This window comes from Lemur catta, chromosome 14 (assembly GCF_020740605.2).
Source record: "Lemur catta isolate mLemCat1 chromosome 14, mLemCat1.pri, whole genome shotgun sequence".
Classification (NCBI taxonomy): Eukaryota; Metazoa; Chordata; class Mammalia; order Primates; family Lemuridae; genus Lemur; species Lemur catta.
Window position 1 is genome coordinate 32637308 of NC_059141.1, and position 25976 is coordinate 32663283.

At 36.6% G+C, this 25976-nt stretch overlaps 1 protein-coding gene across 1 annotated transcript in view; it reads left to right on the plus strand.

The window, feature by feature from the left end:
- RNLS (renalase, FAD dependent amine oxidase) overlaps positions 1 to 25976 on the plus strand; it is a 246840-nt gene that overhangs the window by 184835 nt on the left and 36029 nt on the right. The window contains exon 5 of the mRNA XM_045568205.1: positions 11661 to 11834. Within this exon, the coding sequence (XP_045424161.1) occupies positions 11661 to 11834 (174 nt within the window). The remainder of the gene's footprint in view (positions 1 to 11660; positions 11835 to 25976) is intronic.

Sequence of the window (25976 nt, forward strand, 5' to 3'; positions counted from 1 at the left end):
TATACTAACTCTAATTAATAATGGATACTTTGTAAAAACAGATACTTGATTAATAGGGAGACCTTTTTGATAACCTGATATTTAACTGAGGTTGTGTTATAAATCAGAAGCAAACACCTTGAGGCTGTGAAATTACATATTTTTCCAGAGATAAGCTAGGACAAATTTTTCATTTTCTTCCTGTCAGAGCTGAATCTCCTCTTAACACTTGTACCTTTCCACACCACTTGAGGCCATTTTGTTCAGCCCTTTCCCTGCAACAACGATTGTTATTATTTTTTATATGCCCCTTTTTGTGCCAGCTGAATATATAAAATTTCTAATCTTCTAATCTTCATAATAGCCCTTTGATCTGTCATACCACTCCTTAACAAGTGGGGAAAACTGAATCCCAGTGAAATGAAATATGTGCATCACATTATATTGTTAGGGATTTATTTATGCACATACACACAGTCTTTTGCTGAGGCTCAGAAATACAAGTGTTCAGTTAAAGATAACCTCTATCATCAAATCTTTTGGGTTGAACATTTGCAGGGATGTAAAGATCAAGTAAGAAAAAGAGGGAAATGATTGAAACCTGGCAGTAAAAATGTATGGTTCAACGGCATGAATAAAATGGAAACAAAGATAATAAAGAAAAATTAATAATAATTTACTAATGTACAGACCAGTACCTTAATAAAAACAATTTTAAAAACATTGCAAAGGAAAGGTAAGGTGATATGAAGATCAAAAAAAATTGTGCTTTTCATCACATTGAGATTTTTGTTAGTTACGAAAGTATAATTTTGAAATAAGTAAACTGCTGTAGGCTTCCACTAGATGAAGGCTGGTACCACTTACAGTTTTTATTCCCAAGTTTAGTTTATTTGCTTTGGCTTAAGCTAAGCATTGTGGGGAGTTGTTATTATGTAAACAGAAAAGAAGTTAGCGGATCTGCAAAGTACAAGATGAACATATTTTTGAGTGTCCTAGAGCTAACACCGCCAGATTCTGACGTTTTGCCTCAATACCACAGATTCCAGGTCCTTGCAAACATAGCTTTCTGATTTCTAAAACTATAAAAGTTTAGAATTAGAATATTAATTATCCAAGTCATTGCTTCAGTATAAAGTAACTCTAGCCATAAATATAAAAATATATGTCTGTATAAAAATATGGGGTGACATGTAATAAAGTTTTTATTGATTGTGTATTTTAGAATGACTATATTGCTCATGAATGGCATGGCCATAAAGTAATTAAATGAATAGGCTGAGAAGAGTGGCTATAAAATACATATGTGTGATATTCTGTGACATTTTGTATAATAGCACACACAATACTTTATTTTCATATTCTTGCCCAACTGAAACTCAGCACTTTTCCTGTGAAAAGAATGATGGCATAATAGTCTAAAAAGTTTAGAATGCGTGGAAGTAAGGCAAGCATTTTCCAACCATATTATTGTGGTTTCTAGACTGTATGTGTTCTGAAAAAGAAATTCAGAAAGTCCAAAAAGAAGATCCCCAAGGGTATAGTTGATAATAAACGGGGTGAAATTATTTTACTTCTCAGTCCAAAATCTATCCTATACTTTGCTAAGTTGTTTGGTGAAGAGATATTTTATAGTGACTAGCATAGTGCTGGATGCACAGTAGGCCTACAGCAAACATTGTTTGAGTTCACTAATGCTGTATCTTTCAGAAAACGGTTTCTACCTTTAACAATGTTTATTTTTCTAATCCCATGGTTAAAACTTGTTGCTACAGAAACAACTGAATGTCATTTCATTTTCACAGGACCTCCAGATAAAAAGAGAAGAGTGGATAGTGAGTTTGTAAAGCAGCAGAGACTTCATGTGATTGGGAGAAAGCCATAAGATTTTATGAAAAGCCAGCTTTAGCCACATCTACATAGCTAAATACTCTTACAATGGCCCCTGGGAGACAGTGGCAAGAAGTCAGTAAAGCAGAGACCCTAGAGAAAATGTCCTTTTTCCTTGACAGATTGTTCTTTATAATTACAGATATGGGGAGACAGAAGGGATTAGAAGACTCTCCCTGACTTCTGGGGAAGGGAACTGACTGATCACAATCACTAGAAACACACCAGCAGTTTGAGCCTTTACACTACCACAGAGGCCTTTGGGTATGACATCTGCCCCCAGTATGGCAAGATTACCTGTTTGATCATGGAAGTGTAAGAACTCACTCCTAAAAAAATCCCTTGTTTGTTTTTATCCATACTTGGAATGAAATGAGATAAAGTCATGATCAATTATATATTCTTAAATATTATATTTTAGAAACTTTAGGTATCTTTCTATTCTTTTCTTTTCTTTTAAATGCCACTTAATGCATTGATTGTTAGGGTCCCACAAAATTTGGGAAACATTTAGGTAAATTTCTCTTACTACCTGTGAATTTTATTGCCCTAAAACACAAATGTTTTCTAAATTCATTCTGAGGACTTCCAAAAAACAGCTCTGCATAGCATAGACAGAATTTTACCCATTAAATGTTGTATTCAGATAATGATTAGCATCCTCCATAAACACATGAGTATAAAAATAGCTTAGTCCTAAACGTTTATCAAAATATAATCTTAAGTGACCAAAAGACAATACAGAGAAACCCATTTCTTTGGTACCTTTTGTTTTTCTACAATCCTAGGAAAAGATTAAGATTAAGAAAATGTAATACTAGAGTAATGATCCAAAATTTGGTTTTCATTCATTTTCACAGACAAATCTTTGAACATTCAGCCTTCTGAGTTAAAAAGATAGCTAAAGAATTCCACAATTTATGTTAATTTTTCAAAAATTGTTTTCTAAAACATTTTTGGCATTCTTAGTACTCCTTAAGTTTTGTTTTGTTTTTACCCTCTGAAAAGTGAAGTATATCTGTGTACTTTACTAGCCAAAGACATGTCTTTGATTTAGTACTATCCTGATATGCTTGAACATTAGGATGTCATCTCTAAAGTCTTTTTAGAAACTTTTCTAAAGGATGATATACACATAAACATCCCTAAAAGCTTTTAAAGCCAAGTACTGTAGTACTGGGCTTTTGCAATACACTTATGTACTAGGTATTGCATTAAACAATGTTAGGAATCAAGGGGGGAAGTAAAGAAACTGATAGATTATCTATATAAATATTATATATAATACTAAAAAGTAAGTATTTATCTCATTTATTTTTCATAACAATTTATTAAGGCAGGCACTATAATTATTCTTATTTTATAAGAAAACAGATGCTTAGAAAGATTAAGTAACTTGACCAGGGTCACACAGATAAATGTCAGAAGCAGAATTCAAACCCAAATTTTTCTGACTCCACAGTTGCTTCCCAGGATGAAGGGAATGTTTCCTCAGGGAAATCCCACATAGATATAACTGCTGAAGTGTGTCACCAATAAACTCTAGATTTATTGCTTGCCAAAACTACTTCTGAAACTGTGCTTCCATACTTAATGACTTATATACCTATAGAGTCCAAGTGAACATTCAATTTATTCCAGGTGAAGTGAAACGAGACTGATTCTGTGATGCTTTTACATGAAAGGAATGACTCATGAATGGTAAAATTTCAAATTCTGTACTGGCCTGCTAAGAGAACTGTTGGTGGAAAATGGGACTTTCGGCACTATTTCTACTGCCACTTTGAGTAAAGAGGAACCAGCTAATCTGGCTAAGATACTGTTTTCTTTGTGTACCCACAGAGCTAGATGGCCTAATGTTAGAAGTTGAATTGGTGCTTAAAATTTCTTGATATTCTTGGGACTCAATATAAAAGCAATAAGTAAATCAAGAGCAGTTTCCTTTAATCAAAGCTTAAGTAGTTATAATATAAATTGGCTCCCTAACTTCAACTGTCCCTGAGCTAAAATCCTTTATATATGGTGGCAAATCAAGAAATTAGCTGTAAACAACAAAACTTCTGGTAGGATGTTAAGGCTTTGAGCACCAAGCGTCAGTGTGAGCAGCATTTATCAATAACTATAAATATTGGTAATGAATACCATGTTAGTGCTAGGAGATGTTTGTTTTACTCTCAACATTGAAATATTTATTATCATTCCCCAATAACCATAAATATTGGTAATGAATACCATGTTAGTGCTAGGAGATGTTTGTTTTACTCTCAACATTGAAATATTTAATATCATTCCCCAAATTCAAGTATTCGGTGAAGAGAAATACAGTTGAAAGCAGCACCTGTTTACTTATGAAAAAACAAATCTTCAAAAATTGCAAAATATTCTCATGCACCATACTCTTGGGCCCAAGGATTTGGTTTTAAGAGGTCGATCTCAACCACTCCATAAGAGCAGAATGTATCATATTTTGTTTCAGAGTGCTTTCCTAGAACAAGCTAGAATATAGCTAAATATTTTTTCAATCAGGGTCTCAGCAAGAAATAGACGGTATATTTGAAGGAATTTTACTTAGAGAATTTAATGAAGGGGCAGTTACTAAACAGTGGGCAGGTTGAAGGCAACAAGGGAAGGATGTTGTGGCACCTATGGACTAGTAACAGCAGGAAACCATTACTACTCCTAGGCCTGAGTGAGTGAGGGAAGAAGAGGTCACCAGTGCCTCGTGAGAGTTGGAACCAGGGCAGAAGAGCCACCTGGAAGGAACTTAACTCTGGAGTAGCTCAGCATTGCCAGCACCTAACAAACAGGAAGGAGCAGGAGGAATCAATATTCTAGCCTCTGTCTCCTTCTACCCTGGAATCCCCTGTCTGTGTCTATAATTGGCCAGAACCTTCTCCAAAAACCAGAGGTCAAGAGAATACAACCTATAGAGGGGTCAGTCTCCCTGAGCACCAAGCAGAACAGAGAAGAGCAAGGAATGGAAATAGAGGAGCAAGAATAACTAGAACAAATACATTTCTGGTTTCTAAGTGTTTAAACAAAAGACAAAGTGAAAGGGAGGGAGGAAGTAAAGAAACTGATAGATTATGTACATAAATATTATAATATGTATAATGCTAAAAAGTAAACAACACATAGGAAAAATTTTATAATATACCATAAATGGAAAATCTCTATAATATATCACCTATTAATAAAAATCAATTTAATAACATGAAGAACCAGGCACAGTGGCTCATGCCTATAATCCCAACACTTTGGGAGTCCAAGGCAGGAGGATCACTTGAGCCCAGGAGTTGGAGTAGCAAGATTCCATGTCTACAAAAAATTAAAAAATTAGCGAGGCATGGCAGCACATGCTTGTAGTCCCAGCTACTTGGGAGGCTGAGACAGGAGGATCTGTTGAGCCCAGGAGTTCGAGGCTGCAGTGAGCAATGATTGTGCCACCACACTGCATACAGTCTGGGTAACAAAATGAGACCCTGTCTCAAAAAGATAAAAAGAAAAAAAAAAGAAAATCTTAATTTTAAAAAATGAAGAATCTAATAGACCAATTAGCAAAATGACATGAACATATTGTTTCCAAAATAGAAAATAAAATATGTGCTAGTAGACATATGAAGAATGTTTAGTCTTATTATAGTAGAACCAAATGAGATCCATTTTTCCCCTCAAATTACAAGGGAAAAAAAGGCAATTCTTAATACACGCAAAGATACAGTGAAATGGATCTTTTGTATACTGTTAGTAGAAAGTGTAAATTGGTGCAATCTTTCTGAAAATCAATTTAACACTAATTCCACTTCCAATATTCTATCCTAAGGAAATAATTAGAAACACAGATAAATATCTATGCACAAAGATGTACATAAGAGCTTTAATAATAATAGATTAAAAAAGGAAACAAATATCCAACATTAATGCAATACTTAAGTAAGTTACACAACATCCATTCTATGAAATATCATGGAGGCATTAAAAATTATGTTAACAATGAGGGGGTTTTGTCATATGGTAAGCAAAAATTCAGTATGCAAAATTATATGTACAATATGATCACAACCATGTTTAGAGAAAAAAATCTGGAAATTACTAAAGGAAAAATATAAAAATGTTAATTGTTGTTATTTCTCTGGATAATGAGAATATGGTGATATTTTTCCCTTTAGCTTCTTTATATCCTTATATGTTTACTGAACTTTCTAAAATAAGGATATATTCATTAATATTTGTTGAATGTCCACATTGTACTAGTCACTGTCCTGGACCTAGACACACAAAGCTCAAAAGGGCACAGTCTTTGCCCCTACTTGCTTATAATCTAGTGTCTTATTTTTATATTGTAACTTTCAAAATAATAGAAAATAAAGCTATTGTTTATTTAATTAGGGCAGATGAGGGGAAGTAGTGTCCTACATATTCTTCATTTGATCTCTTTCCCTCACATCACCTTTTCAGGTCAGTAGGAATCCTGGCTGTCCTATCATCAAAATATATCCAAAACCCTGTGAAATCAATAAAGCTTTCAGGAAACAAACAAACAGAAAAAAAACAACCTAAGAGAATATCTTTATGACCTTGGAATAGAGTAATAGGCAAAGAGTTCTTAAACAGAACACAGAAGTGTTAACTATAACTGAAAATAATGATAAATTGGACCATATTAAAATTAAAACTCTAGTCATCAAACCACAATATTCAGAGGATAAAAAGGCAAGCCACTGAGGAGAAGAAAGTTTTTTTTTGTTGCTTTTTTTTTTTTTTTTTTTGAGACAGAGTCTCACTTTGCTGCCCTGGGTAGAGTGCAGTGGCATCATTGTAGCTCACTGCAAGCTCCAACTTCTGGGCTCAAGTGATCCTCCTGCCTCAGCCTCCCGAGTAGCTGGGACTACAGGTGCACACCCAGTTAATGTTTCTATTGTTAATAGAGACAGGGTCTCACTCTTGGCTCAGGTTGGTCCCAAACTCCTGAGCTCAAGAAATCCTCCTGCCTCAGCCTCCCAGAGTGCTAGGATTACAGGCATGAGCCACCACACCCGGCCAGGAGAAGAAAGTTCTTACAATTCATCTGTAAGATTCATATCCACAATATATAAATAACTTCTACAGAGCAATGAGAAAAAGTCAGACAACCCAAAAGAAAAATGGGCAAAGACTTGAACAAGCAATTACAAAAGGATATCCAAATAAACATGGAAAGATTTCCAACTATTAGTCATCATGGAATGCCAATTAAAACCTCAATGTAGGCAGGGCACAGTGGCTCATGCCTGTAATACCGGCACTTTGGGAAGCCAAAGTGGGAGGATTGCTTGAGCCCAGGAATTTGAGAGCAGCCTGGGCAACATAGTGAGACCCCATTTCTACAAAAAAAATTTAAAAATTATAGTTTAAAAACAGCTAAACTAATCTATGGAGTTGGAATTCAGCATTACTGACTATCTGTGGCAGGGGGCAGGGAGTGCCTGAAAAGCACGGAGAAGGTAGATTCTGAAGTTCTGGTAATGTTCTGTTTCTTGATCTGGCTGTTAGCTATACTGGTGTGTTCATTTCATGAAAATTCATCAAGGCATACTTTTTGCATATAAAACCTCTATTAAAATTTACATTATATATTCTTATATACATGTATATGTATGCATGTATGTGTATATATTGTCAAAGAACAAAATTTCCACAAATTGAGTTTTAAAGACTTTTATTAGCAATTCATGAACCAGACAACATTCAGTCTATAAAATAGGAGCTCCACCCAGCATGGCAGAACAGTTGGTTTTTGTAAGGCAACTCAAGCAGGAACAAGGAAACAGCATAATGCATGAAGTTGATTGGTTAACATCAGGTTACTTCAGGTTAAAGCAGGGAAGACTTCCTTATCAGGACAGCTCAGGTCCACTGGGCACTTTTGGTAGGTTGCTGTGAATCTCCTGTTTTTTCAGAAAACTGGCCTGTTTAGAGGTGTGGCTATCATCTCTCCCCTGATTTCTCAGGTTAGATCTTGCAAATAAATATCTTAGGTTTCAGTTTGGTGATGTGAAACATTAGCATAATTGACTCCATTTTGGGTTGGTCTGTTGGGATCTAGTACCAGAGCTCAACCCAAATCAATGGTTTCTCATAATTTTTATTTAACGCACACACACACACACACACGCACACACGCACAAACACACACACACACACACACACACACACACACACACCCCTATATATATTCCATCCAAACTATAACCACTTCTGACTTCCTCTACTATTATCTGTAATCCAAGACTCCATAATAACTGTTTGCTCCAATTTCACTCTTGCATCCCTGTAGTCTCCACCTGTAGCAAGAATGAGAATTTTAAAGTAGAAGACCATGTCTGCCCTTGGCATATAACCGGTAGTAGCTTCCCAGGTTAATTCAAATAAAATCCTTAGAGGAGACACATATCCTTGACAGCCTATATAAAATAGCCTCACCCACACCTATCACTTATCCCTTTACCCTGCTTTATTTTTTCTCGTAGCTCTTATTACCAACTGACATACCATTTACTTGGTTATTTACTTGTAATTGGCCTCTCTACCACTAGTATGTAAGCTACATGACAGCAGGGACTTTATCTTTCTGCTTAACAACCCTAACATCTAGACAAGTACATGGTATAAAGTAATCAAAGGATGGATGGATGGATGATATTGTCATCAAAAAACATAGAAAACAGGCAGAGTATGTATTATGAGCTTCTTTTATAGGTTTGGAAACTAAAAGAATGAAATTACATTAGGAAGGAAAGAAAATGAAATTACTTACTCAGTGTCATTCAGGAGTGTAGCCAGGTCTTCTGTTCCTTTCTCTCTTACCGTCCTTCTCTCCCTCTCTTTCTTACTCTGTCCTTTACCACAGTGGTCCCCAATCCCCGGGCTGTGGACCAGTACCAGTCCATGGCCTGTTAGGTACTGGGCCCCAGAACTCCACCCCCGCCCATCCTCTACTCCCCTCATCTGTAGAGAAATTGTCTTCCACGAAATTTAGGAACCAGGGGGCCATACAGTAGGGGGTAAATGGCAGGAAAAATTGTCTTCCATGAAAATGGTCCCTGGTGCCAAAAAGGTTGGGGACTTTTTGCAAACACACACATGCACACAAAAACATAGGCAAGAGGAGAATGAAATAAGAATAATTCTCCTAATTAATGAAGTCTGAATGTAAACTACCCTGTCCACTATAATTATTAACCATTTACTCACATCATAGTCATAAAATGTATTTTGTATTTTATATATATGTATGTATGAGATATATATTATATATACTATATAAAACATCTCACACGTACATGTGCATATATATATATATGCATATATATATATATATATATATATACACAATTACAGAGATTGTATGATCTTCTTGGTTCAGAGTTAAATGAGGATGACACCCAGGTAAAGAATCATTATATTGGAATTATTCATTTTTATATAAGCCTTGCTATGTGGTCATATGTCCATTTTGAATACATGATATAAAAAGAATCTATTGTTTTGCTTGCCAAAATACATGTGCTTGGGACCTAGGGCTTGTTCCTTTAGCATTTTGCATAGGAAACTTTTTCAAATAAAATAAAACCATTTTTTAGGTTTGCATTGCAATAATCAAAAGCTTTTCAGGCGCTGAAGGTGAATTTTTTGTAAGTGAATATGTCCAGAAATTGAGATTGTTTCAGTCAGAAGTCTCACCTCCCTGTTCTCAGAATGAATTCTAGAGCCCCTGGAGCAGACAAGGGTGTTTAAGGTTAATTGCTGTTTCTATATAGATATCAATTACCTTTTCAAAGGGCTTACCGGCGGGATGTGCCACTTGGCAGTTTGTCTAAAAACTAGCTAAAAGTGTTGGGGGAAGAGAAGGTCCAATTTGGTTGTCAACCTAGTTGACCCTTCAGTTTTGATTTTCAAAAATAAAAATTGGAGGCCCTTTCAGTTACTAAATAGTTGACTACACAGTTTTGTTTGGTTGGTTTTTAATTTTAAGAATAGGAAACTTAGTGATATGTGTTCAACTACCAACATTAGTATCTTTCATCTCTTCCTTCTTAGCAAACAGTAAGCATAACATCAAGCTATGACTTTTTAAGTGAATTAAATAATAAAAGCCCCGAATTCATTGAGTGTAACAAGGCCAATGCCTGACCATTTGTTCATCAAGTAGTTAAGGCTTTTAATAGGGCAGAAAATGATGGTTAAAGGGAAAGATGGCTTTTACTTATGAGTACAAAATAACCATTAATGTCAAATTTCATTTAGAAACTCACACTTATGGATGAGCAGAGGAAAGTATGGGGTAATGAGGATATGTGTGTTACTCCAGTGTGGGAACTCTGGCTTCCTCTTGGCCACACAGCCTGGAAGCTGTGAAACGTAGGGCAGGTTATTTAACTTGCCTTAACTTCACCTTCCTGGGGATGTAAAATGAGTATGGTAAAAACACCTGTCTTGGTAAGGCTTTTGTGAAGATTAAATTCGCTCATAGGTCTAAAAATGTTTTGTAGCTGTAATAATGTATAAGATTATTACTGTGCTTAAATAATTCACTGAATACCCTTCCTGCCTCTCCCTACCTCTAAAGCCACTTCCCTAAGGTTTAGCCAAAGTTGCCCCCCAATCTTGAGGTCTGCTTATCCCAACTGCTTTATATTAAGATATTTTTTCACTAATTAATGAGAATTTTCCGTGTTTAATATCTGAACTAGCCTGCCTAATCCAGAATGGAACTATAGCTTCCTCTGAAACCCAAATTAGTAAACTGTACATATATGAACAGCTCCCTGAGATCTTTAACGTAGGAGGATTGGAGATGGAAATTAAAGAGTGAGGGAAATCTCTTCCTTCCTCACCCCAGGATGGAACATTGTCCCATTTTCCTAAATATTTTTCTAACTATAATAGAAAAAGTTACTATTTAATGAAGCCATATTATGTGCCAAGCACTGTGCTATGCATTATTTCATGTAATGCTCACAACAGACTAATGCATTCTGTACTGTTATTGCCACTTATAGACAAGAGAATTATAATGTGTAATTAAGCAGCTTGACCAGTGTCACATACCTAGTAAGTGACAGAGTCAGGATTTGAAAACCCAAACCTGCCCAATTCCTTTTCCAGGCTTTTCCCATTATTTACCTCCTATATTTCAACTTCTTTTGCTTGCTCGTGTTTGCCTTGCTATCCCTTTATTGTTCCATCCTTGATATGCCTATAATGGGTAGTGGCGTGATCCATCTGCTTATGGAACTGTTGTAATCCACTGGCAGAAAGACGGGTGGCAAACAAATCACTATGTAACACAGAAGAATTTAAGAAGTCTCTGCATCTGTAACATGAAAATGATATTCTCCCTTATAAGCTTGTTGTTATAATAGAGTGAAATGCTTGTGTCAAGTATTTAGCAAAGACCCTGACTCATGGAAAGTGGTCAGTATATGGAATCTATAATGTTGCCAGACAGTCCAAGGACAGTAACTAGGATACCAAGCTATAAGAGCAACTTGGAGCCAGATGTTGAGAGCCTTAAATGCCACCCTAAAAAGTCTAGACCTTGATCTTGATAAAAACAATTATTCCAATGTTAGTAATCATTCTGAAAAGAAATTAGAGCTGATGCTATTTTACATTATCTTTTAAAATTCATTGTAAGTGAGATGGAGTTGGTGGAAGTAGTTGGAACCAGTTTAAAGGAGTTTTGTATTTGATGTACTAAAGGGAAAGGATATCTTCAAGTTTGATGCCTTTTATTTTTTCTTCCACAGTAATTAGTGAATGCCAAAGGCAGCAACTGGAGGCTGTGAGCTACTCTTCTCGCTATGCTCTGGGCCTCTTTTATGAAGCTGGCACGAAGATTGATGTCCCTTGGGCTGGGCAGTACATCACCAGTAATCCCTGCGTACGCTTCGTCTCCATTGATAATAAGAAGCGCAATATAGGTCAGTACCCCCATTATTTCCCTTAAATACAGTAACAATGGTGGATGTAGATCATGAAAAATGCTGTTTAATTGAGTGTTGCCATTCTGAACAGAGCAAGCATTTAACTCCAAGCCACAGGGGATAAAATTTAATGTCACATTTGGCCAGTAATAAAATACACAGTGAAACCAGCAAAGTTTTTCAGAAAATCATTCACCACATGGTTTGTATTACCGAGTTCATGAAAATAGTGTCAGAAGGTTTAAGATTTCAAAATGGCCCAAGTTCTATTGCTTGAATATGGACCCATCTATATGCAAATGTATCTCTCATCATTTATTTTTTGTGGAGTTTGTTTTTGTTTGTTTGGTTTGGACTTTTTAAAGTTTGATAAGTGCTGCTCGTCCACTTCCCCTGCTAGAAATAAAAGGTGAATTTTACTATGTTATGAAAATCTTTCACTTAGGTATAATTTTATTGTTTATTTATATTTCATCAGGAAAAATACAGTAAAATTACTTTGTATAAATGTAACTAAAATGATGGGTAAAAATGTTTCATGAGAGCTGTACTAGAATGTGATGAAATCTAAACTCCACCTTTTTTTGATGAAAATAGTTGTAAAAATTACATTTGAATTGCAAGAAAAACATAACTGATTCATTTCAGACAAAAAGGGGAAAGTATATTCTTATTTTTAGGATTGTGGTGATCCCTGAGGTGCTGCTTTTAGTGGAATAATCTGTAATGATCTAAAATGACTAAACTCTTGAAAGGAATCATCATCTGTTTGTTAGAGTGTTTTACGATGCAGCGATGGTTTCATCAAGCCATTAGTTAGAAGTCTGGCTTGATAAAATCACCAACTAATGTCTCTTGGCTTGCCAGAACTTTATAATGATAGAACTGGGCTGGAGTATGGTTTTTCTATCAGAGCACATGATCTTAGAAAAATGTTTCTTTTATAACTTAAAACTCCCTAAGGGCTAGACTGTTTATGTTAATCGTGATACCACGTATATGTACAATCAGCAGTTCATGAAATGCCCTATAACAGCAATGGACAAACCATTTTTAACTCTACAACTGCTTTGTTCTGAGAAAAGGAAAATAGCCCTTGATCTTCTCATGTTATTATATACGTTATGCATTAGACATTATCCTTTGTGTATTACATAATAAGACATGATATCTGTCTGGGTGTATTCAGCTGTATACAAAAGAAGAAAACAATTTAAACTTATTTAACAACATAAGGAAATTTGTTATATTGTCTGCTGTGGACTGAATTGTCTGCCCTCTAAATTCATATGTTGAAGCCCTAATCCCAATATAACTATATCCGGAGAGACAGCTTTTAGGAGATAATTAAGATTAAATGAGGTGATAAAGGTAGGGTCCTAACCCTATAGGATTGATGGTCATATAAGAAGAGCAAGAGAGATAACTCACTCTATCCCAGCTTGTACGTGCCAAGGAAAAGCCATGTGAGGACGTAGCAAGAAGGCAGCTGTTTGCAAGCCAGAAGGAGAACCCTCATCAGGAACCAAACCCACCAGCACCTTGATCTTAGACTTTCCAGCCTCTAGAACTGTGAGAAATTTCTGTTGTTTAAGCCACCCAGACTATAGTATTTTGTTATGGCAGCCTGAGCTGACTAATATATTATCTAAGAAGAGATTAAGGAAGGCTTCAGGGTTGGTTGATTCAAGAACTGAGCAATATCTTCAAGGACCTAGGTTCATCTTTCTCTGCTCTCTTCCACTCTTGACGTTGACATCCTCAGAGGACTGGTAGCTAGAAGGCAACAGCTATTGGAGTCACATTGAAACCCAATAACATGCTTAGGAAGAACAGGAGCTATCACTGACTCTGTCATAGGCCAGAATTGGTTTACTCGACCAGTCTTAAATTGGCACAGGGGGTGGGAGCAGTGTGATAAGACTAGACAAATCAAGATCTACACTTGGAACTGGTGTTAGGGTGATCCCTTTAGGCATGTGAGAGGTAGCTACCTAAATAAAATAGGGTTTTATTAGGAAGAAAGAAGGAAGTAATAAATCCTGAGTTGATAATCAATAATGCCCATTATCTTCGAGTACAGTCACATGATATGTGGAAGGTAAAGTTCTAAAGTTAGCACATAAAGACAAGAGTCACGTATATTCAAAATTACCTTTGAAGTTCCTGAAAACTACATGACACTTTGGAGAATGACGTAACAACTTTCAGTAAATTCAGTACATCCGTTTTTCCAACATTCATTTGATTTTAGTTTCTTTGGGTGAAGCCAGATTAAATAGTTGGTTTGCATTTATAGGACAGTGATATTATGTGCTATGAAAGGCACACAGGATGGAAAGAGATATTAACAGCAGAGTCATGTAGAGTCATGTCTCCTAATAGACTAAATCTGCTGTATGAACAGAGTGGAATGGTGGGTAAAAGCAGCCACACTATGGTACAGTAGTAATTTGTAAAATTATGCAAATTTTAAAAAGTACAACATGCAAATATCAATAAACTCTCATGTGATTGACAGCATTTGAAATAATAGAATTTTTATAAAATTTTTATATCAACAATCACACAATTTTATAACTAGAGGCCTAGGTAAATTGGAAACCATATTTTTGCTATAGCCTATGGTGGTGCCACTTTAGCAAAGAAATACTTGCCTTCCTTTGTCAGTTGTATGAGAAATTAATCTTCAATTATACAAGGTTTAAATTATGTGAAGCTTCCAGTAATGGCATTCTCTAACATAAAATCTAACTCCTTTGCATTTAAACTATTTTTTCTCACTATCTGGGGATCAGGGTACTAAGTGTGTCCAGTTGAATTCACATAATATGAATGCCCATATAATGTAACTTTACTTCATTTTATTGATATTGATAGCTAACTAGGCCAGTAAGAGATGTTTCTTTATGCCACTAATACTAGCCCACACCCTCCCTTTATTTGGGGTGTTTGATTGAATCAAGAATTAATACTAGAATACACATATTCAGCTATCAAGGGGAAACATTGATGTTTTGTCCAGGTAGGGCAGCAAAAAGGTAGAATAGGGCTGGCAGTGTTGAAACCACAATATAGAGTCCACTGTTAAGTCTTGAAGAGGATAAAGAAGTGGCCCAAACCAGACAAAGGTGAAGCCATAATCATTTGTCAGATGTCAGGAATATATAATATGTGCAGAAAGTCATAACCAGAACCAATGTTTCCTTTGACAGAGAGACTCAATTCCAAGAGGTACTAGACCCAACTTAAGTACCAGTAGTTATGGGTAAGACCTGATATACTTAAGTTTGTGTTTCCCAAAATGTGTTCTATATAATACTAGTTCCTTGAGATGCTCTTTGGGAATGGGCTCTGCCATCAAACCAGGTTGCAAAATGCTACATACTTTACCCCTATTTTGGAGAGTCTTAGGACATATTATCCTATTAAAGGATATTCCTGCAGAAAAGATACCATCTTAAAATAACAAGCAATAACCAGCAATCATGATATTTTGTCTTTTATATAATAGATATAGTCATGTGTAATTCAATTATGTAACCAATGCTTTCCCTATAAATCTGTTAAAGCAATTTAATTAGCGGCAGTCAAATACTAATTGTGAATATCCATCTCATTATTACAATGTTGCCATAGAATATCACATGACTGTAACATCAGATCTTGTGGTCTTCTCTTAGGAGGAAAAAATATATATAATACATACATATAATGTATACATGTACTTATATAAAATATGTGTGTACATATGTATACATAAAAATAAATACCTATTTGTTGTCATTTAAATTACTAGGTACAAGTTATAAATTAATCTTTCCCTCTGAAAATGGTAGTTTTCACTTGTGGTATTGGGCTAAACTTGTCTGTCAGGCTGAAACTTACAAAAGACCTTCAGGTTGCCCAAGAATTGGTCCAGAACATAAGAGCTAGATGTGTTGGTGACTGAGAGGAGTTTCTATCCACCATTCCTGTGGGAGTAGCCAGGAAGGAGAATCAGATGATTGTTCACGATGAATAAATGCACACATCTGAAATTTACAGGCCATAGAAGAGAGCAACAGAAAACACTGACAGAGGCCACCGTCACTGCTGCCTGTTTAGAAAGGAAACAGCAAGGAGAAACCCACAGTCTGTTGGCTTTGTAAGGAGGTGGGGAGGGCCGATGTAAAGAAGGAGGAGAAAACCAGCAAGGTACACAGGTGGGAATCGGCACAGTCCCTCTGAACTTCCCACTAAGGAAAGTCAAGAGTGGGTGTGTAATAATTCTCTAGTGAAGAAACTGCTGTATTAAATATCATAGCCTCTAACTTTTTCTATTTATAATTACAGTTCCTTTAACAGGATTGTTCTTGTATTTGCTGAGCACCTAGAAAGATTAGATACCAGTTTGGGAGGAGGAGGAGGGAGAGCTAAATTACTCTGCCTAATTAAGGAGAAAATTTCAGACATCTTGAGGCAATGGGGAGGAGAAGGAACAAAGAAAAAGAAAGAAGAAACCTAGGTGATGAGAAGCTCTGGCTTGACCCGAGGGATTAATATGTAGATTTTGAACTTGGTTGCTGTATAGCTTACTTTGTGATCCTCCACAACTCCTTACAACCTCAACATGGTTCTGGTATGAGCAATTGCTTTATATCCATGGTTGCTTTTTATTGGGTGTTGGTGTGTAAATTAAGACAGTCCAGGCATTTTTTGGAATATCTAGGATGAAGTTAGATAGGAACATTAAGGTCTCTTTTGGTTGGTTCCTTTGCAGAAATTTAGTCTGCTGCCTAAATGGCAATCCTCACATCTGTTTGAGAACCTTATTTTGAAGTAAGACAGAACTCCTCATCCTCAGAACCTCAAATGTAGAAAGCTCAGCTCTTTCCATAATACCTGCAACCATGTCAATCTGTTCAGAGGAGGAAATTGAAAAAAGGCTGTCTCTGTGGGACTGAGGTGTTTTGAGGATCTTGAAGTTAAGTCCTTACTGTGGTCTGAAGTGAAGCTGTCAGCACTCTGGGTTGTAAGCCAGGGCTCGAAATAATGTGAGCTGCTCTGCTTCCCAGACAAGTGCCTGTTTTTCATCATTCTGGAGGCATCTCAAAACCTTTGCAAGTTGAGAACAATATCGTAAAACCACGTAAATCTCAGACAGCTTGTGAGCCTCAGGTCCTGGGAAACAGTAAAGACTTGAGCTAGATGAGAATTTGACAAGTCTTCATTGTGGTTCATTTTTATCTGGGACCATAACAACACTATTCCAAAGAGATGAGCTCTTTCCTTTGCCTAGAGCTCCCTTAGAAAAGAGTTCAACGCTTTCCTCACTGTCAAGAATTCCTCCTCAGATCAATCTAAATGACTCATGGGCTAAAGAATTGATATGTTCTAACTGCAGAGCCTGCTGCTTTCTCCCAAATTAGAAGCTCTCCCCTTTAGTGAGAATACATGCCACAATCCATCATACATGCTATATATCCACTGATCCCTCTTATCTTGATCAAGATTGAAAATAAGAGATAGGCACTAACCCCAATGCATAATAGGAGTGTGTATTCTTTGCTCCATAAATATTTGCTGAGCCAGTTGTCCTTTATGCAACTCTGAGATGTCCTTCCCTAGTCCTGAAATAATATTGAGAATTAATACTTCAACACCGGTCACCCACTTAGCAGCCAGGGAAAAGTAATGGTTAGTCAGCATGTTGTTATCTCTAAGACATCTCTAATCTAGGTATCTGTTACCACTGCCCTTTAAATTACATATAATGAATGAGCTCTCCAATTACTTGCTGAATCTGGAGGCCACTGAAAAGCATGCGAGTTCTTGGCAATTAGAATGATCAGAAGCCTCTTTTTGGATGTTCCGTACCACGCCTAGAACATTGGGAATACTTGACTATATAGTGTTGTCAGTAAGACCTGAAAGGGGGTACAAGTATTCTCAGTAACAATTTTACTGTGGTCTCTGGGGAACATACATCAGCTGTGAATGATGCCCTGCAACACAGACTGTGATTGATTTCCAAGGTTACACTTCAAAGAATCCCACTGTTCTCTTTGTGAAAGATATTTCTTTTAAATACTTGGTTAAAGAGCAACTGTGCTCCAGCTGAGATATTTAACTTAGAAAATATGCGATAAGCTCTGCAAATGTGCCATTTCTCTGCCACAGTTTAGCAAGTATCTCTTTTTTATATCAGAATAACATTAAAATGAAATGATACCTTGCATAGGAATCTTGAGTTCATATTAACCCTAGCTTAGTGAGTGATGAATTCTTTATTGTAAAATTCATGATTTAGTTATTGTCATGGGTGGTCAAAAATAACCAGTATTATCCAGCATAGTGCAATGGACTTTGGAATTGCACAGACATAGTTTCATGCCATAACTTAATGCTTAGAATTAGGTTGAACCATATGATATTGCTGTCTTTGTAGATTAAAAATTGTCCAATACTAGCATTTTCATGTGATTCAACCTAATAGCTCTATGACCATGAATAAGTTTCTTAATCTCTCTGAACTTTACTTACTTACCTGTACTGTAAATATAATATCTCCCAGAAATATTATAAGGGTTGAATGAGATAATATATCCAAAACTCCTAGGACCATACCTGACACATAGTAGATACATACTAAATGCTATCTTTATAATTGTTATACAAATTATTTTATGGTTTTAGTCTATCAGTTATATAAACTTTTCATTTTGAGAAAGAAAAGAGAAGGAAATGCCAATAGTGCAGGTTTAGTTAAATATTATCGTTTGTTAAAATAATACTTATACATTAGGGTGGCTAAACAGTATCTTATTACATGAACAAGGTATTAAACCTAGAAAACAGTTAAGTTAGATGCAATTCTTTTTTCTTTTTATGGAATCTCAAATCACTTTTTGAATAAGAATTTTTCAGAAAAAATTTACACTACAAAATATCTGAGAAGACTAAGGTACTATGAAGTAACTCGTCAGCAAATCAAAAGGCTGAGACTAATTCAAGAGAAGGTTTCAAAGTCTGACTGCAGAATCTCACCACAAGAAATCACTGTATTGTGGTCCATAAATAGTTTACATCAGTTAGCATTTTTAACTCTGTCCAGAACCATCAATCCATCTTTTTGCCCAAATGTGATGTTATTGAGTCAATCCAGCCTAACGAGCCCTTTGGTTTATTACCAGTGACTGTCTTGTTATTAAGTGAGCTGAAAAGGCTTTGATATGGCCCCTGAGATCATATGTGTGCCCTGCTATTTTTAATTGCCTCTACAGACTCTATATATGTGTTCATTTATATAATGAGAAGAATCCACATGTTCCACATGTATTGTACAGAACATTGAATTCCCTGCATAATATAAATGAATATTAAACATTGGAATGGGAAAAGAATCCATTGAAATTTCATTAATATTTATAACTGATCTGTGGGACTAGGGGAATTCTTCAGTATAAAATATTCCAAATTTGTGTTTGTAAAAATGATGCATCCTTGAATTTAAAATATAGTCTTCCTCACTGAAATATTTCTATTATAAATATACCTATTGAATTCTTTGTTGTTGTTGTTATATATTCTTACATTATTTAATAGAGTCAGAAAAGGCATTTTAGAACCTTGAGCTCAACTGAACCTAATCTTCTCTTTTTCATTAAAAATAAAATGCCTGTTTGCTCCTTTTCTTGCTATAATCATAATAGTGGTTTGTCAGGATTAGCTAACAATATCATAAAGATTATTATAGTCCCTTTGTTTTAAGAACTTTTGCCTAAATTCCCAGATCCAATCTTTTCTTTTTTTTTTCCCCCTGTCAAAATGTAACAGGAAGAGTGATTCCATTTATCTTATTAGAAAGGAAAGGAGATAAGAATGTCCACAGCAAACCAATAGATTTTCCCTAAGAGGCCAGGAATATTTTGACACTATCATAAATAAAAACTTTACCATCTGATTACTCTCAATTTTTCAAATTTAACATTTTATAATGTTAAGGCAAAAACTTTTCTTTAATGAACCAAATGAACTAGAGCAAAGCTTTAGGTCAAATCCTCCAGCCCAGAGATATATTTCACTCATCCACAGACTCCTTTTGAACAGCTACAAATCTAAAGCTGAGCCCAATTATGCAACTATAGCGATAAAGTGATATCCTTAGAGGCAAACCAGTATGCTGGCTCAAGGGGAAAACCTTGCCCAATTCAGGAAAATAGTCCAATCATAATACCACTTAGCACACAAAATTTCATATAGGGCACAATGCTGAGTAGGCCAAAATACCGTGTATAATAAGGGGTGACTGCGTATTGCTGGTGAGTATTGGGAAAGTGGAGCATTTTAGTAGACTGTCATCATAGAAAACCAGGGCTTTTTTAGACATCATGGAAGGAGAACTCCAGTGAGAGCCTGGAAAACCAAGTGCAAGTTAGGAGAAATCCTCTGCTCTAGGGACCTTTCAATTAAAGGCCTTTGAAACTCTTCCGTTTTTCCTTTTGGCAGCACAAATAAAAGCTGCAACAGGCTGAAAATCTCCTTGTGTCCCAGGATAAATAGATGTTTTCATAAAACTTGGGAGGTCTTAGCTAAAGCAAAAACTTCTCTCAAACAGATCCTGAAATCTATGCAGTCCCATTACATGTGACCTTTTCTTTAAATGGACAGAATCGATGGAATTTTTAAAGGGATTAATGGAAGGAAAATAGAGGAAAGATTATTCCAGCCCGGGACAAAAGTAGAATTCAGAATATACTTGTGAGAGTTTTACTCATTCGTTGTTCTTGATTTTGAAAAACTGTACATGTTAAAATCAAACTTAATATGTTTGGCACCGGCTTTTGAGTGTCTACCTTCACAATTCTGAACTTGTTCCTTCTCCAATCCTCCCTGTTTCTGAAAATGGAGCCATCAAATCTCCTAGATTTTTCAGGCAAAAATCAGGAATCATTCTTGGTTTCTTCCTCACCCTCACCCAGTCTGTAACCAAATCATACTGATTTTGCTTCCCAGATTGACTTTGCACTCACTTCTCTTCATCACCACTGTCACTACCAAGGCACTGTCTTATCTGAACTGGCCTCATCATACTTGCCCCTTTCCAGTGTGTTCTTCACATAATCACAATGGTCTTCTTAAAGCACACAGCTGTTCGTGCCACTCTCTTTGCTGTTCAAAGCCCTTTAATGCCTTCCCTTTCCACACTGGATTAAATCTCAAATCCTTAACATGGCCTGCAAGGTCCTCAATGATCCAGAACAAGGGTCCACAAACTTTTTTTTTTTTTACTAAAGGCCAGACACTTTAGACTCTGTGAGCCATACAGCTTGTTGCAACTACTAAGTAGTTTGAAAAGCAAAAAGTAGTAAAATTAAAATCTTGAACAACATTGCTCAACCTTTTAACTCCATGTCCATAATCTTTGTTAAGCCAACTACTGTGGGCCAGGCACCGGGCTAAGTGCTTTACCTGTTTTATAGCATTTAATCCTCACAACACCCCTATAAGGTGAATATCATTATCCCCATTTTATAGATGAGGAAACTAAAGTTTAGAGAAATTAAGTAAAATCATGACTTCAGCCTGAGCTTTGATTGTTTCCAAATTATACTTTTTGGATCAAAATAAAAATCTCTGCCCTGGAGAGCCTAATACAAACTTCCCGGGGAGAGTTATTTCCTGCCCCACCACCCACTCTGCAACACATTGAGATTGACTGATTCCTGGAACTAGACTCTTTTCCTCCCTAGTCCTCCCCAATGTATACTTTGTGTCATTTGTATAATGAAAACAACAGTGCCTTTTAAAATGTGTTTCCTTGAGAAGAAATTATAACACCAAATGAGTTATTGCAAACTTCACTTGCTCCGCTCATCAGTTTCCCAGATTGGGTTAGCCAAATCCTCAGCGCATGTCTCTCCCACCAGCCTTCACACTCCATGGCACCACCAGCCCCTCCATAGAAAATCCTGGAAATGGAAGGACGTTAGAAAAATCTAGTTTTCCCACCGACACTCATATGACAAGTGATGTTCACACTCATGGCACAATTCATGAGGATAATTCAGGTAACTAGAAATCCCAAGAGGCCCTATGTTCTCTCACACTCAGGACCACATATGTCAAAATACATATGAGTGAGAGTAATGCTATTTTAGGGATAAACTTGAACTGACCTTAATATATCTTTTAGAAGTAAATCATCCCAATCCTGAGTATACTAATTTAACTACTGTTCATTACACATGACTTTCCACAGAGCTGTAACCCATGTGAATCACTTTTCCATTTCAGTTCATGAATCGTGTATCTGCGGTATGTCAAGACCTGTGTTCAGTACTAGCAGAGCCGAAACTAGACCAAAGCATTCTTAAACAACATAGTGCTTTTTCTCACCATGCTACAAAACCACTCTTTGTATTTGACCTCAAAGGTAGGGTAGAGATTAAGGCTTAAAATCCAGGGTGGCTCAAGGATTAAGAAAGCTCAGAGGAAGGGAAGTGTTTGCATCATGCTGGCCCCGGAGATCCTTAGTTTTAGCCCCTTCTCTGGGAACCAGGGATTTCTACCCTACTGACAGCACAGAGTGGTTAGAGAAAGGATGAGCTTTCCTTCTCAAGCTGACCTGGCCAACTGGACCCCCATTTTATAGACTCACGGGAAATTAAAGCTTAAAGGGATCTTAAGACAATGGGCTTTTCTAATCCCTTTACTTCACACATAAAGGAACTGACGGCAAGAAGGAGAACTGTTTCTTATAATTATTTGGTCATGCAGTCTAAAGAAAATGGTCAACTCTAATCTTCTATAATATACTGGAGATATGAAGTAAGATTTAGGCCAGATGGGAGTAGGGGGAGGGAGAGAAGAGAGGAGAGGAGAGGAGAAGAGAGGAGAGAAGAGAAAGAAAGGAGAAGAGAAGAGAAAGAAAGGAGAAGAGAAGAGACGAGAAGACAAGAGAAGAGAAGAGAAGACTGACCTTTGTAGGAACAAATGTAAATATGCCAGACATAGTACCAGAGGCTTCACACATTCAGGATAGTTTAGGTTACAAGTGACATAAAACTCAACTCAGATTGTTTAAGCAAGAAAGAAAAAAGAGAGGGAGGAATTTATTGGTATTATTCCTAAAAAAATCTAGGAATAAAGCTATAGGTAAGTTTGGATAGATTAATATCGTGAAAACTTAGTTCTGTTGATTTCTTGACTCTATCTTCTGCTGGATTGGATTCATTCATGATGATACCCAGTAGTACCAAGCATTTCAGTACCAAGTCTGATAAAACAAACAAACAAAAAGACCATTTCTCCAAAAGCACAACACTAATCCTGGAATTGAATCTCATTGACCTAACTGGCCTACCTTAATTTAATTTAATTTAATTTTAGAGACAGGGTCTCACTGAATCAGCCCAGCCAGAGTGCAGTGGCACAATCATAGCTCACCGCAACCTTGAACTCCTGTGCTCAAGGGATCCTCCTGCCTCAAAGTGCCACCGTTCCTGGCCTGGCTCGCCTTTAGTTATGTACCCATTGCCAAACTGATCACTGTGGCCAGGAGGAATGGATTAACTCATCAGTTTAACCTAGGCCATTTTTATCAGGGCTGAAAGTGGAGGAAGGGTGATCCCCCTAAAGCAAAATTTGGGTACTGTTGCCAGCGAAGAGCCAGTGAAGAGCAGGTGATAACCACCACACAGACATTCTCTCATATGATCCCCCTGAGTAGCCTGGAAGTCAGTATTTAGCTACAGCCAACAATCATGCTAGTGATCATGGACCCAGATTTACCCTATAGATCCTTGAGAAAACTGCAGACTCCTGAAGCAGTTGAACCTGGCTAAGCCATGCCTGGATTTCTAATCCACAGAAACAAGAAGTAATGTCTTGTTTTAAGTAAAAAATATATATATATGTATATATATTTAGCTGCACTGCAAAATGCCATGTCTCAAAGGGGTGCTGGATTTCTTGTATCCATTAAATAGATCACCAGACAGAAGAACTTCACCATTTGTGAACTCTTTTGAGCCCCTTGTTGAAACCCAAAGCCAATGCAGGAGGAAAAGAAATATTAAGATGAATTTGAGTGGCCAATGTGTGTTTTTTCCTCCCTAAAACAGAGAGTACTCCCTGCCCCAACTCCAGGGCTCAGCCCTGCCTGTCATCCCTCACCCCTGTATAAGTCAGCCATCTCCACAGATTACCTGGACTATTATCAAGTCTCAGCTATTTTGAACATTTGTCTCAACTGCTTGGTCTTGCATTTCTTCCACTCTCAGGGATTGGGGATACCCCTCTAATCAGTAGGAAATTATCCCCAGTGGCTCAGCCCAGCCCCTGTTCCTGCCTCCCTGTCCCGCAGCCTCTATCCAGCACCCACAGGTATTGTAGAAATTGACAACACGTTCATTATTCAGGTAGTTTGGATTCCTGGTGAATGCTGTCATTTACTTTCTCAGCTGACGGGGGAAGGCAGAACGCACTCTTCTGTGAACAATTTTCCATTGTTTACTGGAAGATTATTTCCTAAATTTGTATACATTTACTTATGTTGGAGCTAAGGGGAAACATCTGAAATTGGAAGTCCGAACTTTAGGGGAGTCCTCATTTTATTTCCAATTCATCGTGTGGGGTTTTGCATACTTGTTTATATTTAACTAAATGCCTATCAGAATGGTTATCTTACATGGAATTGTTTAGAGGATGTCTGTGTGTCTTGTTAAACATAAGAAATCCAAACATATGTAGCCTGGGATAACAAGGATTACAAACATACATGTGTATTAGTTTTAAAACTTCCTTCCCTAGATCTTATTTAAAATGGCAAATGCATACATTCACAAATCTATTAGCACCCACTGGCCTAGAATAAACAAGTCAAAGTCCACAAGAAGAGAAGAAACTAATAGATGTGTTAGTTTTTTTAAAAGCTAGTATTTTGAACTCAATGATAGAAAAGTTTCTTAGGGTCACATACAGAACCAGAGCTATAATTATTCAGCTGTGAACATCCAATGCTGTCAGAATCTAAATGTGCCAGGGCTTTGTCCAGAACGGTTGACCCCGTCCTGTTTATTCAATAGATGGAGGAAAGCTTGCTCTATCTATCCATATTCCTCAGGTGCTGAGAACAGAACTGATACTTTGTTCATTCATCTATTCCTGTAAGTATTCAGCAAATATTGATTGCTTACTATTTGCCAAACCCTGAGATAGGTAGTGATAGAAATGTAAAATTAAAATTAAAGTTCTAAAATTTAATAGTGAAAGAACAAAGCACTGACTAACAATCATCCTAGCTTTACAGAGAACTGACATTTTCAAGTCATTTTCTAATTAGTGCTAAAAATCAACCCACAATGAGGCTTTGGTTGGCAGTTAAGGGATCACTGCACGACCGCTCTTGTACTTCCAAGCCCAAGATGAAGTTATTTTGAACAAATTTAATCCGCATTACCACTATATTCCACTGGCTTCTTATTTTTATTATTAAATAAGTATGTTTTTCCCTGATGAACTGATACATTTAATGAGGCAGGTCTTAACCACTTTTAAGTAAGGAATATAAAATTTTGGCCTATATTTAGAAACAGCTCAGGTGTGGCATGTGAAATGTACAAGAAAAGAAAGCTCAAGTCAAAAGAGTCAGTGTGCCAGGCTCCCACTGTATTCTTTTTTAATTTTTTTTTTTTTTAGAGACAGAGTCTTGCTCTGTCACCCAGCCTGGCATGCACTGGTGCGTGATCATAGCTCACTGCAACCTTGAACTCCTGGGCTCAAGTGATCCTCCAGTCTCGGCCTCCCAAAGTACTAGGATTACAGAAATGAGCCACCATGGCTGATATATTCTTTACCATAGAACCTTGTGTTTTAACTTTGTGAATCAGATCCACTGCTAAATGGTATGAAAAAATTTATAAAGAAATAGATATTTTGATATTTTCACTCCTTAAGTCAATTTTAGAGAGAGTCTGAAGATGATTGTGAAGACTTTAATATAAATTGTTGAAATTTTTACCAAGGTGGTATCTCACATTAATTAATTTGTTAATTAATTATTACAATTAAATATGCTCAGTTTATAGTTAACAAGGTTGCAGTGTTTTCATTCTGGAACAAGAGATGTGAACTCAATGAACTTGAAGAGGAAAA